Source organism: Eptatretus burgeri, chromosome 14 (assembly GCF_056783735.1).
Source record: "Eptatretus burgeri isolate ZD-2024b chromosome 14, Ebu_testis_v1, whole genome shotgun sequence".
NCBI lineage: Eukaryota > Metazoa > Chordata > Myxini > Myxiniformes > Myxinidae > Eptatretus > Eptatretus burgeri.
The window spans coordinates 74,781,900-74,803,421 of NC_140974.1; the positions used below are offsets into that span (position 1 = coordinate 74,781,900).

The 21,522-nt window shown below is 41.7% G+C and overlaps 1 protein-coding gene across 13 annotated transcripts in view; it reads right to left on the bottom strand.

Moving 5' to 3' along the window:
• LOC147013640 (rab GTPase-activating protein 1-like) overlaps positions 1 to 21,522 on the bottom strand; it is a 337,271-nt gene that overhangs the window by 165,443 nt on the left and 150,306 nt on the right. For all 13 annotated transcript variants that reach the window (XM_085855705.1, XM_085855704.1, XM_085855702.1 and 10 more), the window contains one exon: positions 18,495 to 18,645. In XM_085855705.1, coding sequence (XP_085711831.1) covers positions 18,495 to 18,645 — 151 coding nt within the window. The remainder of the gene's footprint in view (positions 1 to 18,494; positions 18,646 to 21,522) is intronic.

Below are 21,522 nucleotides of genomic sequence, written 5' to 3' on the forward strand. Positions count from 1 at the left end.
ATTTCAGTTGGTCTTACAATTTTTCGTCGTTTGGTGCGAAGAGTTTTAGATCATCCATATCCAGTGGATATGTCACCTTCCCTGTCTCTTTGAACTTTCTCTTCTTGGATGTTCGGGTGCGTCCATGTCTTTGTTCATTATTGAGGTTGCTTTTGTGGCTCAAAGGCCAGGCAAAACAGGAGGGCGAAAGGCTATCACCTTGGAAGATCCCATGACATATCTTCACTCCTGGTAATTTGATCTTTCCTTCCGAATGATGTAATATCAATGTGATATTCCAAAGCTCCATTTCTCTCTCTCTCAATCAATTTGATTGTTTGGGGGTTGATCTTATACAGTACACTTGAATGCATTTTTATCATCCATGAATGGAGGACATTATCAAAAGCTTTTTTGTTGTCCATCCTGCTTCCTGTTTTCCAGTTTTCGATTAGGACTGGTGTTGCCTTAATAGTTATGGTGGCTGACTTAAGATCCTCGGGTCTTGAGTTCAAACCATGTCAGGCTGTTAAATTAACACCAGGTAGGGTTGACCCAGCCTGCCTTTCTTCTGAGGTTGGCAAAATGAGTACCAGTGTACTGGTAACAGGGGCATTGCATCAGCGGCACAGCAGTGCCCTCAGCCAATGATGCTATTCACAGCCTTGTGCTGCACATGAAAGAGGAGGGGGAGTTTTTGAATATGGCCTTGTTTGGTCGTAGGTGGTTTATTGTTCCATACAGCATCCCCTCTTGCATATCTTCTTTTCTGCCTCTTGGCCTTCTTGTTGTGTTCGGTGGTGGCACATCGTTTCTGTGATGATCCCCGTGAGAGGTTTGTATGTTGTTGGTGGACAAGTTATTGGTCTATATTTGTGGGGTAGTTGGGTTTCTTCAGATTTTGAAATGGGGAAGCTGTTTCTTTCTGTGACTCACTCCTCCATTACGTTTTCCTTTTCAATAAGTTTGGTGAATGCTCGAGCCGAGTGATTGTGGAAAGCATCTAGTTGCCTTAACCAGAAGTTTGGAATTCCATCCTGGCTTGGGCTTTTTTAATTTGACATTTTTTCCCAAGTTGTTTAAAAAAAAAAATGTCTTCATCAATTTATCACTGTGGAGAGTGCAACACATCCTTGATATGTTACTTTTTCTTTTACAAGTTTTAGATCAAATCTGAATCCACCTCCTTGTGTTATTTTGGTTCTTCATAAATACCTTTCCAGAAATCTTCAAGTTTATCATTCTCGAGGGGACTTGATACATTTTTCCATTGTTCGTGGTAGGATCTTTTCAGATTACATTATGTGTGTGTTTGTGTGTGTGTGTGTGTGTGTGTGTGTGTGTGTGTGTGTGTGTGTGTGCTTACACATGCTTACATTATTCAGGCTCATTTATATCCAGCAAGAACACAAAATAAAAGCCAACCAGCAGAAAACCTCGTGGCTCCTTCATAGCAACACTCCAGCAGCTGTAGCCTAGCACAGGTCTCCTAGCAACAAGCCTGCCAGGCAGACTGGGGATGCTGAGGGAGGGAGGAAGATGGAGAGGGGAATGTAAGGGAGGGTGCAGGTATATTGCAGAATGAGTGTGCCCCAGTGTGATGATATCGTTACAAAAGGGAATTATTCATTTGTGTTTGGTCATTGGTCAATGGCATTGAACATCCACCTGAACCCAGCATATTGATCCAACTCCATCCCAAATCCCATGAGAATCCCCGAAACACTGTTCTCAGGAGAGTCCCCTAAATACAAGCCACCCATACAATTTCAGAGCAGAGTGGAGAACAGTACCCTCCAAAGTCAAATCACTATCTGTTGTAAGAACATATCGATTATAATGAGCAGAACCGTCAAATTAGAATTGCACAACACCAAAGGACAATATATTGAGGTGATTTGTAAAGAAACACACAGATAGAGAAAGATCATAAAAATCAAAAGTTAAACTTAAAGAAAAAAAACAGAAAAAAAAGAAGTCGGTCAGCTGATGTCAGAGGTACTGACTTTTATAATGTCTCGTGAGTTAGATTCCCAGCCCACTAATAACGCCTCGCAGCCAGGGTGGTCTATTAGTGAGTATCTGGTCTTAAAATGGAACATTAAGCTGCTCATCCTGTCTGCTAGTACTTGGTGGTGGAGTCAACAAGGCCACATTATCTTTCAAAAATTTTTTTTTAAATAGATTATCAAGGCTCGTATAAGAGCAAACATAAATAATGTATAACAAGGGGAGCAGGAGACAGGAGGGATGGGAGAGGGAAGCACAAAACAATGGGGAACAGAGACATGAGGTGATCTGTGAAAGGGAGAGGGATGGGGCAGGGAACATGGAGAAACAAGATGGACACTACAGGGACATTCAGGAAGGAAAACAGGGAATTTGCAGGAGGTGGGCTTGGGTGGATTATCGGGGGTAGAAAAGATCGAGGATTTGGATGGGGGATGATAGGTGGTGGTGAACAGCTGTTTTGAAGACCTGGAGGGAAGAGTGGGATTGAAGAGAGTGTGGGAGTTTGTTCCAGAGGTGGGAAAAAAGAGGAATAAAAGAGTGAAGGTGAGCAGCGATTCGTGATTTTGGTGGTTTTACCAGAAGGGGATTGCTTACGGACCTTGAACACCCTGCAGAAATATTGTGGGGGAGGGGGGGACATATTTCAGACAGAGCAGGGGAGGCAACACTGGAGAGGAGACGGTAGACGACAGAAAGACCACCAACCTGCCTGCAGTGAGAGTGAGAGACCGAAAGACCCAGCCTCATCGCGGGAGATACCAATGATCCCAAAAGCCTTGGTTTCCACAGTGTGAACTCGAGCTAGGTGAGAGGCAGGAGCACCACCTCAGGGGGGGGGGAGTACTCCATCAGGCTGTGGATGAAAGCTTTGTATGTGGTCAGGAGCTCAGGTGGGCCGGGGAAGGACTCTGCACAATGGAGAATGCCCAGTCGCGATGGACTTTGGAGGCCAGCTTGGAAATGTGGCTCTTCCAGGAAAGATCATGGCAGATAGTGAGACCCAGAAGCTTGAAGAAAGGATTTTCTTCAAGAGGATTGTTGAGAAAGTAGATGGGGGGGGTCCAAATGGTCCTTTCAGAGAGACAAAGTGAGAGTGTGAGAGTTGTCAGGATTGAAAGACATGTTCCAAGTGTTTGGTCAGTTTGCGATATTATCCAGATCTACAGAGAGCGAAGAGGCTGCTGCTTGCCGATCTGAGGGATGACAGATGGTACGGCAGAGGGTGGAGTCATCAGCAAAGAGATATAGAGGATTTTCCAGAGAGTCGGAGAGATCATTGATGAAAACCAGAAAATAACAGGGCCCAGAACGCTACCTTGAGGAACTCCAGCCTGGACAGGAAGAGGGGGTGAGAGAATTCCATTTAGGGCTACGCGATGACTGCGACACGAGAGGAAGTCTGCGAGCCATGAGTGGAGATGGCCTTGGACACCATAGGAAGAGAGTTTGGTGAGCAGGGCAGGGTGCCAGACCGTATCGAAAGCATGGCATATGTCTCAGGAGATGGCTCTGATCTCATGTTTGGCATTGAGGATCTCCATCCATTGTTGGGAAAGCAGAAGCAGCTTGTCCAGGATAGAGTGACCTGATCTGAATCCAAATTGATGATCGGAAACCAGGCCATTGGAGAAGAGGAAGGATTTAATGTCGGAAGAGATTGGCTGTTGTGAAAAGTTGGCTGTTACATGTGTGAAGGTAGCCTGGAGAGTTATTAATTTTTTATCCTCGTCATTGGGTTGGTGGGAGGGATGAAAGGGGAACTGCATGAGCAGTATTGCCACACCTCAATAATGATACAAGCATCCAGGTGAGAGAAGGTTAATTAAAATGATCATGCTTGTATTCTCGTCGTGCATACTTCCAAATAATCCTGTATATCCATTGAATGATCATATATTTTAGACAAAGAGACACCAAGGAGGCATTTGGAGTATAATCGGTAGGTGGACTTGAAAGGTAGATCTGGGAATTGGAGGGGATATCCTGCCCATATTTTTAACAATATATATAGGCCCATCTTTTTAATGGCAAAAAGTATAATTCTCCCTCAGCCCAACTATTATACATTTATTATAAAAAGAAAGGATTTCAACATGTCGTTATAAAGGGGATTTGGTCAGATACGACCGATTATCACCATTCATTGAAACAATGCTGCTGGCTTTGTATTTTAACAATATTTATGATACGTGGCATGAACAGGAATGACATGATGAGAAATAGACACAATTACACAGTCCAACAGGATATCCACAGAATGTAATTTTGTACAATTGCAAGGAAGAATCTGATCTGAACAATTCCCAAGTGCAGGACATTGAGAACGGTTTTTGTTATTAAAGATCCACATTTAAAAACAAGCAACATCAACTAGCAAGAGTGGCCAGCAAGGCAAGGTTCTTTCTGGACAACCTTATTAATTGGTGGTGCTTTCGTTTTTTGAACAAAGACATAGTGTCAAATGCTATGGAAAGAATTAACAAGAGTGACCGCACTCTGGTCACGACCTGTGACAAAATCTGGTAACGGGCTGATTGGGAAACGTGCATTCAAAGCACTCTTAAAAGATGAACAGTGTGGTTGGGAAACACACATTTAATGTGCTATTAAAAGATTAACTCCACACCTCTCATCCACGTCAGCCTCCGCCATGGTTATAGCAGAACGAGCTTATTTTTCCACACAGTCACGGATTGTTTAACCCCAATATGGGGCCATTCAAAAATTACGTAACACTATTTTATTAGGGAAGCACTACGGGCTTGATTACAACTTGCTAATAATCTTTATTCAACATATGATTCGATTTTTTGGGGGTCCCTCATCATGAGTAACACTTGAGCCAAACAAAGCTAATGGAAATCTGATGCAACAAATCCGAACAGTGTACAATCAGCAAAGGCGACAGGCCTGATGTCTTAGGCCCACCAGAAAACCAAGATGGTGGCCATATTTTGTTTCTCATACAACCGCTTGTGTGCTGCATTAGCCTTGTCTGCCCGAGTCTGGACAGCGGCAAACACTCAATTTCTACTTTCTTCATTCAGATTAAAACCAAACATAAGCTGCACAGGTGCAATCTTAGTGTGTCATGGCGTACAGAATTCAGCACATACGCAAATTCAGAAACATGAAGATCCCAAATCCAATGATCAATGCAAATGTATGCTTGGATCATACCTTTCAAATTTCTATTCACATGTTCTACCCAATGAGCTTGCGTGTAATGTGGCAAAACGAACATCTGTTCAACATTCCAGTCAACACAAATGGCTGCCAAGGCTTTTGAAATTAATTGTGGTCCGTTATCATGACCGGTCGTGGAGGGGGACCATGGCGACAAAATATCTGGCGTACAAATACTGAAGCAATGGACCCGACCAGAAGATGATTTCAGAGGGAATACTCCTCCCACCCCTTCTCCCTCCTCCCACCCCTTCTCCTGCCTTCTCCCACTCCACCCATTACCCTCCCTCCTCCTACCTCCACCCTCCTCCTCCTTCCTCCACCCTTTCCATCCTCTCTCCCACCCCACCCATTACCCTCCCTCCTCCTACCTCCACCCTTTCCCTCCTCTCTCCCACCCCACCCATTACCCTCCCTCCTCCTACCTCCACCCTTTCCCTCCTCTCTCCCACCCCACACATTACCCTCCCTCCTCCTACCTCCACCCTTTCCCTCCTCTCCCCCACCCCACCCATTACCGTCCCTCCTCCTTCCTTCGCCCTTTCCCTCCTCTCTCCCACCCCACCCATTACCCTCCCTCCTCCTACCTCCAGTGATTTTAATTTTAAAGTGATTCTTCACCATTGATAGATAGGGTCAAAATGATATCTAGCATGATGTCTCAAAAACGTTGAGGATGGATTCGGATGAAACGTTGTGGACAGGTTGGGTGTGTGACAAAGCAGAATCGATTCAATTTTGGTGTAGATATGGATCCAGATCCGATAATTTTTTTTAATTTTCAAAATGATTCTTCACCATAGCAATGAGAAGAGGAGGAGATTGGGACCATACTCTGTGCAGAGCGTTGGTGCTGCTTAAGCAGTATCCTTGGCCATTGGTCACAATCCTGGACGGTTCGCCACTCCGACACAGTACACCAGCATGCTGGCATTCATTTTGCCGACCTCGGATGGATGACAGGCTGAGTTAACCCCACCTGGTATTAATTCAACAGATGAGTGGGATTTGAACTCAGGACCCTAGGATCCAAAGCCCACCACCCTAACCATTAAGCCAACACCAGGCATACCATTGCAAGATGGGGCCAAAAACGATATATAGCAAGATATTTGAAATTTTTCTTGGGCCCGTTATATTCTACTGGATCACACATTGTGTGGCAGAGGTACGCACTCTACCGAGTGCCCTTCTCGTGTTGTAACGCTTTTGGGTAGATCATATTGAATGTTTTTCCATCAAGGGCCAGAGCATGTAAATTGTTTGGTCCCAACTTGAGAGCAGCCCACATGTAGTTCACCATGTGAAAAAGATATTTGAAATCTGTTTTGTTGTCAGACAATTGAAACGCACTCTCCAAACAACGATGTACAGTGCCTTCAGATAGTATTCACACCCCGAGACTTTGTCACATTTTGTTATGTTACATCCTGAATTAAAGATAGATTAAATTTAAAATTTTTGTCACCGATCGACACAAAATACCCCATAATAACAAAGTGAAAACATGTTTTTAGAATATTTTACAAATTTATTAAAAATATTACCGTATGCCCTGAAGCTCACTTGCATCAGGAGCAACAGTCACTCAACACCCCCCCTCCCCCCACAGATACACTCAGACCCTGAATTTTTTAATGCCATGAACAAACTTTGGTACATCAAGGGTGACGAAGGTTGTGGTTAAGTTTCATTGAAATTCTGTGGAGTTCGGAGAAGAGAGCAAATACCTCTTGTGGGGGGTCAGACCCCCCTCCCCCGTAGTCTCCCTTAATGAGTGCAGATCTTGATGCAGTCAATACACTTTGGTACATCACAGGTGATGAAGGTCTTGATCAAGTTTCATCAAAATAGTGAGTGTAGTTTTGAGAAGAGAGCAAATACTAATTTAACTAATTGATCAACGACCCATGGGAAATATGGTTTAATAAAGATGATGTCATCAGTCACGTGGTCTGACAGCCATATTGGATCAAAGAAAAAAAACCTTTAAAAAAACAAGAGTCGGCTCGCACCAAGTCCATCTCAAGACTGCACAGGGTATGTATTCTATGAATACCATCCAGTTGGAAAAGACAATGAAATTGATTTTTCAATCTTTTTCTTTTTTGTATGCTGTACTTAGTCGAGGCTCATATAAGACCTAACACACAGAACATATAACAAAGGGAGCAGGAGACAAGATTGGCGGAAGAAGGAAGCACAACAGCAGTGGGGAACAGGCATTGGGAAATCTGTGGAAGGGAGAGGGATTGGGCATGCTGCATGGGGTAAACAAGGTGGACATTACAGGGACTTTCAAGAAGGAAAGCAGGGAATTTGAAGGAGATGGGTTTAGGGTGGGTTAATCGGGGTAGAATTATTTTCAGTTTGCAACTGTACATGGTATATCAACATATAAATATTATGTATCATCACTTTATTTACCTGTAGGTAATTGCAAAGAGCTCAGATTGGACGATTAGTGATGACAAGTAAGGATTAACAAAATCAATGGTTAAAAACACATCCGGCAAAGAAATATGACTTGTTTGTCTCATCAGATGAGTTCCCTTACATCAGACATGCAAGCTATAATTATGGAAAAAACATGAAGAAAACTGACCAAGCAATTGTATTTGTACATATTCAAAATTAGACATTAAAATGTAAATATTAAATAGATAAATATAACATATTGTTAGCACTATTATTATTGTTGTAAATAACATTAGTATTAATTAAAATATGCTTTGTTACAATGTTATTATTGTTTTTGTTGTTTATTTTGTAATTAGAATGCCATGCCATGCCATGGTAGGACAACGTATTAAGCTGCTTTATGTACCTCAACAAGACGTGCATATAAACCATGGGAATTCTAACAGATTTTTTTGAGGTTAATTAGCCTAATCAACTCATGACGATCATTTTGATTTGTCACATTCCACATCAGAACGCTCTCTTAGAACTCCACAAAAACATGACACTGACACACGCACGCACACACACCTCATCCATTTATAGTAGAGTACTAGCCGAAACCCCGTCACAGACGGGGCACAAAATTGGTCCTTCAGTATTAATTTTGATTATCTGTCGAATGGCGTTGGTCCCGTCTCGATCGGATGAAATTGAGAAATTGAAGTTACCCGGTGACCTTGACCTCTTGACCCCGTGACCTTTGACTTGACACCCCCCCCCCCCCCATGTCCGTTCTCATGTCCCAAGGATCACTCATGCCAAGTTTCATCTCATTCCATCCAACGGTTCGGCCGCCTATAAACGACGAACAAACACACACACATACATACATACAAACATATTCTAATTTTTTAGTATAGTAGATTTAGGGATCCACAGGGTTTTAGGGGTCTTGTGGGTCATTGGGGTCTTATGGGTCTTTGTAGTCATTTGGGTCCTCGGGAACTTTTGGGTCCTCTGGGTCTTTTGGGTCTGTGGAGACAAATTTCTCCAAAATTAGCCTAATTGTTTTAAGAGTGATGATGAAAGAAATATATAGCCCAATTAAGCTTGATTGACAATTAACTTGAGAAGTAAAGTTTTAGCATATAACACAATGTATTGTTATAACCCTTTAACGGGGAATTTCTGATTCAAATACAACATGATTGTTACATTTATCTGCTGAATGAGGATGTGTCAATTTTCATTTTAAATGGCCTTATATTTCTTTACTGTATTGGAAGGTTACCAGCCTGCTAATTGAACATCAGAGTGCCTTTCCCCAAGCAGACTGACCTTCCAAATAATCTTTAATCTTAATTCAGTGTAATAGAATTATTTATTATTCTCTTAAACATATTATGTTGGGTCCTCAGGGATTTTTGGGGACTTTTGAGTTTTATGGGTCCTCGGGGTATTTTGGTAATCTGGGTTTTGTGGAGTCTTGGTGGTCTTTTGGGTCCTCGGGGTCTTTTCAATATTTGGGGTCCTCTGGGACTTTTGGGTCCTCGGGAACTTTTGGGTTTTTTTGGGTCCTCTGGGTCTTTTGAGTCATCTGCATCTTTTGGTTCTTTTGAGTCTTTTGGGTCATCTGGGTCTTTTGGGCCTTTGGGTCATCTGGGTCTTTGAGGTCATCTGGGACTTTTGGGTCCTTTGGATCTTTTTGTTCTTTGGGGTTAGGCGAGGTGTGGTTCTATAAAAGGTGGAACGGAGACCCTCTTCTGGAAAAGAGGGAGAAAGACTGACAGGCTTAGAGATTCGCAGATCCGGAGACTCAGAAATTCGGATTGCGAGAAGGTTTCTGGACTCTGTTAGGCTGTTCACTTCTTCATATTCACACGCGAGGGTCCTTTGCATCCTTCTCTCTGTCCTTTCACTTTGCTCGCTCGTTATTGTCACTTTCCTTCGTGCTTTATCGATTCATTCCTCGACACTCGTGATCTTTGCTTCACTATTTGTCCTTCATTCTTTCCTTCTGTCTCTGTCCTTTCACTTTCGTTAGAGTGCTTGCTTGAGTGGAGAAAAATTCCCTCAATTATTTTAACCACTCCCTTCCTCCTAAATCATCTTTTCCATCTCATCAATCTCAATCACCACTCTCTCAATCTCATTTCAACACTCTTTCTTATTTTTCCTACTCAATCCTCTTTCAATCACAAGCCTTTCAATCTCATGAGCAGGTCCAGAACAACCCTTGAAAGTCAGTGGGAAGTGGGAAGGAAGGGAGTTGGTAGTGATGGAACTTGAAATGCCCATTCACATTTCCAATCACTGGTGGGGGTTAAGGTAGGAGGAGGTGGGAGGAGGGAAGGAAAGGGGTGAGGTGGGAGTTTGGAGGGAGGGGTGGGATGAGGCAGGGGGAGGAGTGGGATGAGGAGGGGGATTAAACAACTGTTCTTCAATAATACAGTTTCATCTTTTTGAACATTTGTACATTTACATCGCACAGTTTGATTGTACACTCTGGAAACAAGCAAGGGCAAGAAAGAACCGATGCCAAGCCATCTGGTTCTTGGCTTCTACTTGAAGGAAAACCCTCAACATTCCTAGTTTCCACAATCAAAATCTAGGTTCCTCCTATCGAGTTTGCCACATTATCTACTGACAGGCATTTTCATACCGTTGTTTGTACTCAGTTCATTTATCTACATCCCAATGAGCACCCCCCCCCCCAATCCAGCTACATTCCATCTCAAGCATCAGTGGCACTTCTACAAAATGCTCACAATGCAATGCTGTCTAACCATCTGCTGTCTTGAAAGACAAATCTATTTTTAGCAATAAAAACCAACAACGACTTATTCTTGTACAGTATCTGTCACTCTTTTACAGACAAAGCAGCGGATACTCGTCCTTCTCCCTACCTTGTTCAGGTACATCCAAACGGTCTTGTCTCATCGTTAATATCAAACATGCTTTGAAGAATGATTTGAGCAGCAGTTCTGTGATTCTGGATCGCACCATGTTTGAGATTAATATGTAGGATGTGATTCTGCATATTTGGAGTTCAAATAGGATTACAAATAACCATCAACCTCCTTCGGCAACCCACCACATCACACTCCATTGCCTCCTATTTCTCACTGGGTCCTTAATACCGGAGTTAGGAAATTGCAATGAACAAGATTCATGGGATAGCGAAGTTATGAAGTACTATCGGTTATTCCAGGTCAAACATCTTGTATTTGTTTTATAGGTTTTATCTTCAAAAAGAGCTTGTTGGAGAAATGAGAACACCATAAATAACTACGAAAATAGAAATGTTTGGTCGTCTGGAACAATTGCCATTTTGATGCAAAGGGGAAAGGTAGTTTATAGTTTAATGAAGAATAGTAATGAAGGTAGGAAGGAAGTGAACTCCCTCGAAAATGATGTGAAGATAAATCAGTGATTCTCCCTTCATCTACTCTATATGGAGTTTGATATCAGTGATTCACCTTTCATCGATATGGAATTTGATATCAGTGATTCACCCTTCATCTACTTTATGGGGAATTTGATATTAGTGATTCACCCTTTATCGATATGGAATTTCATCCACACTCTCTGTTTTTTGCAATTAAAAATTGTAATTTGCTGCAATATATCAGAACTTTCTGAAAAAGTATGCCGATATCAATGTCTGTGTAAGCGACCAGTTAGTCCATGCAAGAGGCTCTAATGATTATGGAGGAACTTGTACACATTTTAATCATGTGACAAGGACATAAGACATGACTACATTTTTACACTAATTCAGAAGACATGAGTAGATGATGATCAAATCAACACTTGTATCGATTATTGCTTTTGAATCTGGGACCCCAGCAACTCGAGCTCATGAACAAATGGGAAAAATCCAAACAGGCCAACCCATATTTTCCCTTAAATTGGTGATTTTTTTCCTCATCAGGTCAGTCTTTTAGGACTGTCACTGGTAACATGTAACTCAGTGCTACCTGTCACATTGTCAGGTTGTCGGCGATTAAACCCACACTCCTGACTGGCTTTGCTAGTGGGGAGAGTGACTGTGACACCTGCCAGGTGGCAAAACAATAGTCCGGCAGATAAGTGAAATATTTGGGGGAATTGTGCCTTTGATGATACAAGCATGAACTTTGGCACACTGTTAGATCATGCCCTAAGGAAGATATTTAGTTATAGGGCCATCGCAGAATTGTCCTGTGGCCAAAATGGCCGCCACCGGTTGTTATTTTACCAGTTTCTCAGGTTCTAGACCAGCTAGGATATTGATTCTGGTGGCTAATCGTACATTTTCAAAGATGAGGAATGCAGTGGTACTATTTATAACATGCTTGCAACTACCAAACTACATATATCTTTCAGAATATGTACATATTCTTTCAGAATATGTACAGAAATGTCGATATTCATTCAACTGTACAACCACAAGAGGTAAAAATCACAAACAAATCAAATATTATGAGCTTTTTTTATATTTTAGGCATCTTTTAGAGCATACTAAGTTGTCAAGTCAAACTTTTCTGTAGCGGGTGTTGAACAATTGAATTTTTCACAGGTTCATGCTCCTGGACTAAAAAATGCTGTGTTAGTCTATTTTTTATGAAATTCTTACGGACTAGATGATTACAAAAATAAAGTTTTAAAATGTCATGTAAATAATGATCGTAAAAGAGGCTGTGAGTTAACATAGTTGCTTTTCTGTGTCACTCCAGATTGAACATCTGAAAGAATCCTACGAGCCAACTGAAGCAATGGCCAGTTCAGAGAGTCAGGCAGTAGTGCAACTTTTACCTGTAAAGAGACAGAAGTTGACTAACTTTCACAAGTGCATAATTTGTCAGATGGACTCAAACTAGACACTGAGGAAAGCCTGAGATACCTCCATACAGACACTTGTTGCAGCACTGGAACTCCAACGAGATGAAGTATACGAACGTTTAAAATCAGATTTTGACAGTTTGGCAACCGCAAATGTTAAATGGCACTCAAATTGCTACGAAAAATGGACAAGCAAAGGAAACCTGCATTACATGCAGAGGAGAAGATCTGCATTCTCATCGACACCAGCAGAAGAATCTAAAGGCCCAGTCACACCTTGACGTTTTAGCCAGCTTATGCCGATTTTTGGAAAATTTGTGTAAAACGCTGGTACACGTTGAATACGTTATGGGTAAGTTTTGATAACATTGAGAGCACGCTGAAAAACACTGCCATACGTCATAGTACGCTGGCTTTAAACGTTGTACTTTTCGGTTGTCCTCAAATTTTCCATGCTTGAAATTTAAAGACTTATGCCAGCGTATGACTCACACGTTCCGCATAACGCTGGCCATAAGTTGTAGCCACGTTACGCGATCGTTGAGACACGTCGACACACGTTACTTGTAAGTTACTCATAAGTCGAAACACGTCAAGGTAATGTTTAGCGTACCCGAAACTTATTTCTAACCTATGAGTAACGTGTTGTAGGCATGTTACGCGATCGTTGACACACGTCGACACACGTTACTTGTAAGGTACTCGTAAGTCGAAACGCGTCAAGGTAATGGTTAGCGTCAGTGTTCCAGACTCCATGGGGTTTTTTTTCTTCTTCTTCGGTATGACGGTGATGTCGACACTTCGATTTCTGGTGTGGCTATAATATAATAAATAATTAAAAGGCTGCCGCTCAACGATTTAAATCATAACCGCACTAGAAATCGAAGTGTCGACATCACCGTCATACCGAAGGAAAAAAAAAAAAAAAAAAGAACAGGGAGTCTGGAACACTGATGCTAACCATTACCTTAAGTGTTTCGACTTATGAGTAACTTACAAGTAACTTTTGTTGACGTGTGCCAACGTTCGCATATCGTGCGTACAACTTATTCCGATGAGTTGCTGTCATCGCATGCGAAACGTGTGTCATACGGCAAGTACGTCATAAAATGTTTTACACGTTTATAATTACAAGATGTACTCCACTTAATACAACGTATGATAGCGTACTTTAGTGTTCTATTCACGAATACCAAACTAACCCATACCGTATTCGACGTGCGCCAGCGTTTTAGACGCATTTTTCAGAGGTCGGCATATGCTGGCAAGATCGCCAAGGTGTGACTGCGATGTTGACACTTCCACTTCTGCATCGGTTATGATTTGAATCGTTGTGCGGCAGCCTTTTAATAAGCTACGCCACGTCATCGTCGGCGATGCGTGCAGCGCGCTATGCATAAGTTAGACTATCGTTGGGCATAGGTTGGGAAGGCCGACAACAGGCTCAGCATTCGTTGGTATAAGTTAGCTATAACACAACGAAATGTTCTGTGTCTGTTACTAATATGTTATGCATACGACCAACTCATTATGAATACGTCCGAATCTTTAAAAAAAAAACATCAAAAGTTCAACGTAAGCCAGCGTTTTACAGACATTTTAATACGTTGCCATTGCTGGCTAAAACGTCAAGGTGTGACTGGGCCTTAAGATTGGCACACAATCTGAAACAAGTTTGACGAAGACCTCCAGGGTATCCAGGTCCCAGTCAACGTCCACTGACTGGACTATGTGCCTCTTCTGCAAGAAGAAAACACACAGAAGTGTAAAGGAGATGACCATGGTCAGAAGTTTCCAAGCCTGTGAAACTATCGTGCAAGCAGTGACCGCAAAGGGCAACGAGGACATGTTACGGACTACTGGTGCTGTCAGTAACGATCTAGTGGCAGCAGAAGCTAGATACCACAGAGCTTGCCATGCCTCATATATCAGCAAAGCTAATTTGCAGTATGTTGGCTTCCATGAAGGGAGACATGAAACTTGTTACGATACGGCATTCAAGCAATTGGCTGAAGATATCTCTGCTGACCTGAATGGTGGGAAGGCCTTTGATATGACAATTCTTCTGGACAGATACAATCATTTTCTGTGTGGACAGGGAGTGACAGTCGACAGCTACATTATCCAGCGACTCAAACTTCGACTAAAGAAACACTTTGGAGATGACTTGTCTTCCATAAGCCATATGATCTTAGTGAGTCCGAGCTTTTGTACTCGAGCTCCATATCCCTTCAAGATGTCATCAACTCTGCCTGTCAGTGTAACACCGCAACAGCCATGGGTGTACCAAGAAAACAGCCCACAACAGCGATGGATGATTGCGACAGGGTGAGTCTGCTGTACCGCACTGCGAAACTCATCAAGTCGGAGAGCAATGAAGGCCAAGGCATATCAGTCCGACCACCTAATATCATGGATCTAACCCTGACAAAATCCAAAACTGTGATACCAGACAGTCTTTACTGGCGACTACGCTGGGTTATTGCCAAACCAGAAAAGGAAGATGAAGATGAGTTTTCAGCACCAGAATGTAGCAACTCATCAGATGAAAGACGTGTTTTGATGCTTGCTCAAGATGTTGTACACTGTGCGACTCGTGCTAGAACTAACATGCCCAAGCATGTGGCCCTGGGAATTGCAGTTCGCCATATGACGAGGTCAAAACAGCTCATTACCATGCTGAGCAGAATGGGCCACTGTGACTCCTACGATGATGTTGAGGCAACCAACACAAGCCTTGCACAGGAGATCCGAGCCAAGAGAGACATCTTTGGTACGGTATTGCCACCAAACATCTCCCCAGGCATCTTTGTCCAGGTGGCAGCAGACAATAATGACATGACTGAAGAGACTCTTGATGGAAAGAGGACAACTCATGCCACTACAGTAGTCCTCTATCAACGAGGGCACTTTGGTCCAGTTCCCGAGCCGAGGGTCTATTCAGACCAGACAAAAAGGAAACGGACACTTGAATCCACTGGGATGTGCCAATCCATCAGAAAGTACAGTGCATATGGAAAGTAGCCTGCTGTTACCAGTTTCTCCGGGAAGATACAAGCTGAGTGGTTCAAATGCTCTGAAAGCTTGCATTTGGCAGCCTGTAAGATGGATCTTGCCTGGGCATTGATAAGGATGACACCAATGAAGCTGTTTGAGGTGGAGCTCTTCGCCACAGAAAAACAAAAAGTACCCAGCTGGAGTGGCTTCAATGCTGTGGTACACTCCTGTGTTCCCGTTCGCACAAACCTCGGCTACTGCCCTATGATCGATGGTTTCCTACAGAGTTCAGCACCGTCTACACAGTTATGAAGAATGTGTAGTCCATAATGGCAAGCCTTGGCCAGAATGACAGCGTTATTACATTTGACCTTGCTATATATGTGAAGGCCAAAGAGATTCAGTGGCGCCTACAAGAAGAGTTTGAAGACATGGTGATATGCATAGGAGGCTTCCACATTGCAACGAATTATCTGGCTGTGCTGGGTAAAAAGTACCAGATGTCAGGCATCGAGGATCTTCTGATAGAATCTGACATGTATGGCAGTTCGACAACCTCGACCCTCCTGAAAGGGAAGTCTTACAATCGTGGAGTGAGAGCCCACAAGATAGTCATGGAAGCCATGTTTGAATTAGTGTGATATTTTAGCTTTGGTGATGCCATGGCAAAGGCCATTTTCAAATAACTGTACATACTCTGATAGAGAATTATAATAGGAAGCCAATGATAACTCAATATTGAAAATTGGTTGAGTCGAGACAAGGATATTCACGTTTACATTACCCCTCCCCCTAAATTTTGCTAGTCCACAGTGACCCTCTTGGTAAGTACCCTTGGTATGTATAATGGCCTGTAGAATTTTAATGATACCACAATTTGAAACCACATACTACCTGGAGGTGTTCTATAGGGTCTATTCTACCACCCTGTCAAGTCAAACCTTTTCTGTAGGGGGTGTTGAACGAATTTCCTTATTTGGCCTCATATGAGAAATGGCTGCTGGACTATTACAGAACAGTGCAGTACGAACTACTATTTAATATGTTTATCCTCATGCACTTCACTGTTGGAATAAATTTCAAAAGTAAAACTTGTGTTTTTGTTTAATTCACACTATTTATTGTATTTACATGTTTATTTCAATTGTAATGTGTTCATTTCTGGCTATCATTGATCTTCCTCGATATTTTTTTGAAGTGCAGAAACTGAACTCCCCCCCCCCCCCCCAAAGAGCCTTTCCTAAGGCTGGCCAAACCGTGGCTCGGGTTGTCCCCCGATAGGTTCAGATCACCCCATTGCAATCCAGCTGGAAAAATGACACTTCATTCATTACTATGTGCAATATAAAAGTTACTACGGCAGAAAAATAAAAATACAGTCCAAATACACACAGGTAGCTTCTTCCTCGGTAAAGTAATACCAAACTTCCTCGGTTTCCAGGAACCAACCCCTGCAATATTGAAGGGTTTACTGTATACTTGTAAACCGGCCTTTGGAAAAAAACAAACAAAAGACACTCTCTGCAATGCCTCCCACCTTATCTCTCAGATTGGAGTAAAGAACACAATACCTGCATTTCATTTTCACATAATCATTCCTAAATCTCCAATATTTGAATAATCAGACCGTGCTATTTGCAGATTCGCAATTCGGAGACCCTGTGTATTCGCAGTATATAAAATGTCACCTGCTCTGACATTTGCGGCACTGTGCTTTGCGTATTCACGTGTTTTTTGTTCATGTTTTCGTGGATTTTCACAAGCATATTCGTGATTTTTTTTTCACATTTTCCTGGTCATATTTACGTTTTTTTTTCCACGTTTTTGTGGGGGGGGGGGGGGGGTTGCAGGCGTATTCGTATATTTTTTTGCGGGTGTATTCGCAGTTTTTCATGGGATTTTTGATTTTCTATCATGAATCACGAATCGCCAGGAACCTATCCTCCTGTTTTCCATTGAAACAATGCCTTGCTTTTCGTGGATTCACTATTCGCGGCATTTTCCAGGAACATATCCCCCATGAATAACAGGTCTGACAGTATGTACATATTTATATATTTTTAACTGCCTTTGCTGATCTCTGTGGTATCCCAAGAATAATTTTCTGAAAATCAGATATTTGTTGATTCCTATTATTGAAAAAGTTATTTATCCAATGTGCTAATATTCATGTTATACAGTGTTCCATCACCTGAAATAACACACTCAAAATTCAATTGGTTTCTTTGTTGCCGCTACTCCGATATGAGGTACCTCTCAGGGGTGAAAGTTTCCAAAGTGGGCAATTTATCCTGGACAGGTTGCTACTCAATCACAGGATGCTGGTGAGACAGTCCTCAAACCAAGGGAGGAATTAATAATTGGCCAGGCAACCAACGGGCAAATCTAACAGAGTACGATGGGTCTTTAATGTCTACTCGCAGACAACACCGCTGGCTTAACAAAGGATGGCATATTCACTTATAGAACACTCTGTTTGTGAAGTTTTAAGGTGATCATTTGTGGTGAGACTGGGAACTGAAATCAAACGAGACAGTTCGAATGGGAGCACACCATTACTATCGATACCCCAGCGAGAGCCTTGATTTTGTGAGTGTTTTCAATGGATAACTTGAGGGTTTTCCCACAACAATAAAAACAAGTGTCAGGAATATTTTTGAAGTGTGACACCAAATGTTCCATCCAGTGTAATTCTAGCAAGTAGATGGGAAATACTATCAGAAGCAAGACAATTCTGTTAGTTACCTAATAGAAAAAGCTTGCAGATGCATGTGATGATGCCACATAAGGAACCATGAAGAAGTCATTGTAAAAGTAAAGCAGAAATAGCATGACTAATAGAACATTCCAAGGGTGAAATATTCCTGAAAAACCAGTTATGAAACAATATTCATAGTTTATGCATGAATGTTTAGGGGTGAGGGATGAGGAGGGTGGGGGGTGAAGAGGGTGGGTGGCAGGTATTTAAGTGACTTTTATTCAAATGATCACCACTTGGGAATTATTTTATATGACAGTGTTTTGTTGAAACAAACATGCAGGCATGTGACCACGAATACCGTAAATGTATGCGACATTAGCACTTTGCTTGCCTTGGCCACGAGGAGTCGGTAATTGTGAAGGACAAGATCGTCGGAACGGCACGCGGCAAGCAGCTGCCAAACGTCCCCTCGTAAAGCTTCCGGGACACCACCTCGCACCAGTGCTGTGAGCTGTCTCGGCCTGGTCGTCGGATTGGAATGCCTGTCAGAATGGCGAGATGTGGAAGTGGAATTACGGCATCTATAAGATGGGATTTACTTATCATCACCAAAGAAGATATTTATCACGATAACCATTTTCAGCAAGGATGTTCCTCATGCCTTGGCTCTTTTATCCATTCTCTGATCAGTAGACTTGCTAAAGCTGCAAATGAATTTCTGTGGTTGAGAGGAGAGTTAAAAAGCACCGAACAATCAGGGAATATTTTGTTTACATTTTTCATGAATAACATTATTGTTTTAATCTTCTTTATTATTTCTTTGTCAAGCTTTTTGTCTTGTCCACAAGGAAATTCAAAACACTTTTCCAGCCACCTCTGTCGAGTACGAACTCATTAGAATCACACTCTAGCTGATTCTGAAACAGCAAAATTGCCTCTCCAAATCTGGTGTATCATCCTGATTCTGTGGCCTGCTTATGGTAAACAATAAACATGCTTCTACCTTGAACTTGCTGTGACCTGAATTTGCTGTTCGAGAAAAGGCTTCAATTTGAGAAGCAAAAAATGAAGAGTTCTTTTAAATACATTTTGAACCGAATTGATAATATAGCTTTTTTGCTTTTTTCAACGCTGGTGATTGACAGGTAAAACATGATTGTGACTTGCATTCCAATATACTTTCAGCTTTGGACTTTTTCAGTGCAGTTCAAGGACTGTAGCCCATTGGGTTGTAAGAAAAACTGTTGGTTGACTTCACTAAGCAACAGCATATTGGATTCACAAAGTAAGCAAGAACAAAAACCTTTTCATATTTACAGAGGGCATATTAATACATCCTGTAAACCATGGTCAAGATTTCCTGTCTCAGCTGTTTCACAACAAGACATCTGCCTTCATGTTGAAAACTTATCGAGTAATGATCTCTTAAGATGGAATATTATCTGGTTAATCAAAGCTTCAGATGGAAGTTAATTAAGTGCTTTGATTGCAGTATGATTAGATTGGGAATCAAGTCGGAAACTAGAAGTCGAGAGCTGAACACAATGGCACTGAGACACCTTGAGAACCGGTTAACAATATCCTCGATTTGTTATCATTTTCCTTTTTGAGTACGAGATTCCACTCTGAGAAACGACAGGAATTCTTCTGCTTGCTGCTAATAAACTCACTTGCACTATTCCAACATCAATACGTAACACCAAGCTTATTGCAAATTCTGAGAGACCAAGTCTAACATCTCACGAAGAAGAAAAGCAGAAAAAAAAAACAAATGCAATCATTAAATGCCTCCTGCTCCTCATATAACCTTCGTGACCTTTCATAGTTGGAGTCCATCAATCTGTCACAGCCCATTAGACAAATGCTCATACCACAGAGAAATGCTAAAGTGAAGAAGGCAGTTTGATGACAAGATAAATTTCCTGATTGTTGGTGAGATTGCATTAACGAGAAAGTGTTATGACCCAGAAAGTGATGCACAAAGTGGGGATAAGCAATTGGTTCACTCTGTCTGTTTACAGACGTCAGTCTAAGATCAAGGAACAACTTAATTTAAATTGAATTATGTGTTTTGAACACTGGGAGAACACGAATCGAAACATGAATCGGAACACGAAGCAGCAGTTTTGCAGTACTTTGGCTCTGAATTTGGCAAATTGTATGGAATCTCATCCCGAGTGTACATGCGCAGAGAGGAAGGAGTAACGTGAATGTTTTAGTCTGTCTGGCAGTCAAACAAAATTGACAACAAGTTCAAACAGGAAACTGACTGTTTTGAGAGACACCATATGAAGGACACAAACAGGCAGGAAGAACTAATTTAATGTGTTAAACTATAACGATAATTATCGGGAGAGTACGTACCTCCTCCAGGCTGAACAGTTTACGTTTTGTATCCCACTGATCTGCCAGATCTGCATCCGGACCTGATCCAAAATCGAATCGGCTTGTTCGTATTACCTACCCAACTTATCCACCAAGTGTTTCCATCACCCATCCACAACTTTTTGAAATATCATGCTATACATCGTTTTGGCCCCATCGTTGAATGGTGAAGAATGACTTTAAAATTTTTTTATAATCATCTGATCCACATCCGGATTTGATTCTGGATCTTCACCAAGATCAAAACAATTTGTCCTTGTTACACACCTTACCTGTCCAATAAATTTCTTGTGAATCCGTCCATAACGTTTTGAAATAAACTGATCACAGAGAGACAAACAAACAGACAGGGGTAAAAACATAACCTCCATGAACCCTTGGTGGCAGAGGTAATAATGTGGTGTAACATACGGTGCCTCAATGGGGGTGAACTTCCGAAAAAGGTTTTATACTTTTTCATATCTAATGATGAGTTTAATTCCTGCATGCCATGACTGGCAGACATTGCACATGCATATATATATATATATATATATATATATATATATATATATATATATATATATATATATATATATATATATATATATATATATATATATATATATATATTGTTGAACGTCCAATGACATGTCTGATTTCCAGATGGAGCACTGGATGCTGTGTGAGGCCTTCGGGACAACTGAAACATAATCATTTGTAAACTTGATAAAAGATCTGGAGGAGTCGTTATGAATAAGTGTGTTTATGTGGAGAAGATGCACAAGGATCGGGATGATGAAACCAAGTCCAAACTACTCGGTGACGCAGTTCATTGCGATCACACAGCATCACTTGAACACAAATTACAAATGCGTTTATTACAACTGTGCAAATTCAAAGAACTGCCACATGATGTGTATGAGTGAATTCGTCCAAATGGTTCACAGCGTCCTCGGATGTAGGGGTTACCTGAAATACACAAAGAAGGTGTTCAACTACGTCCGATCATATCGATGACTGGTTCTGTGCAACATTAATTGGCTAAATGGTTG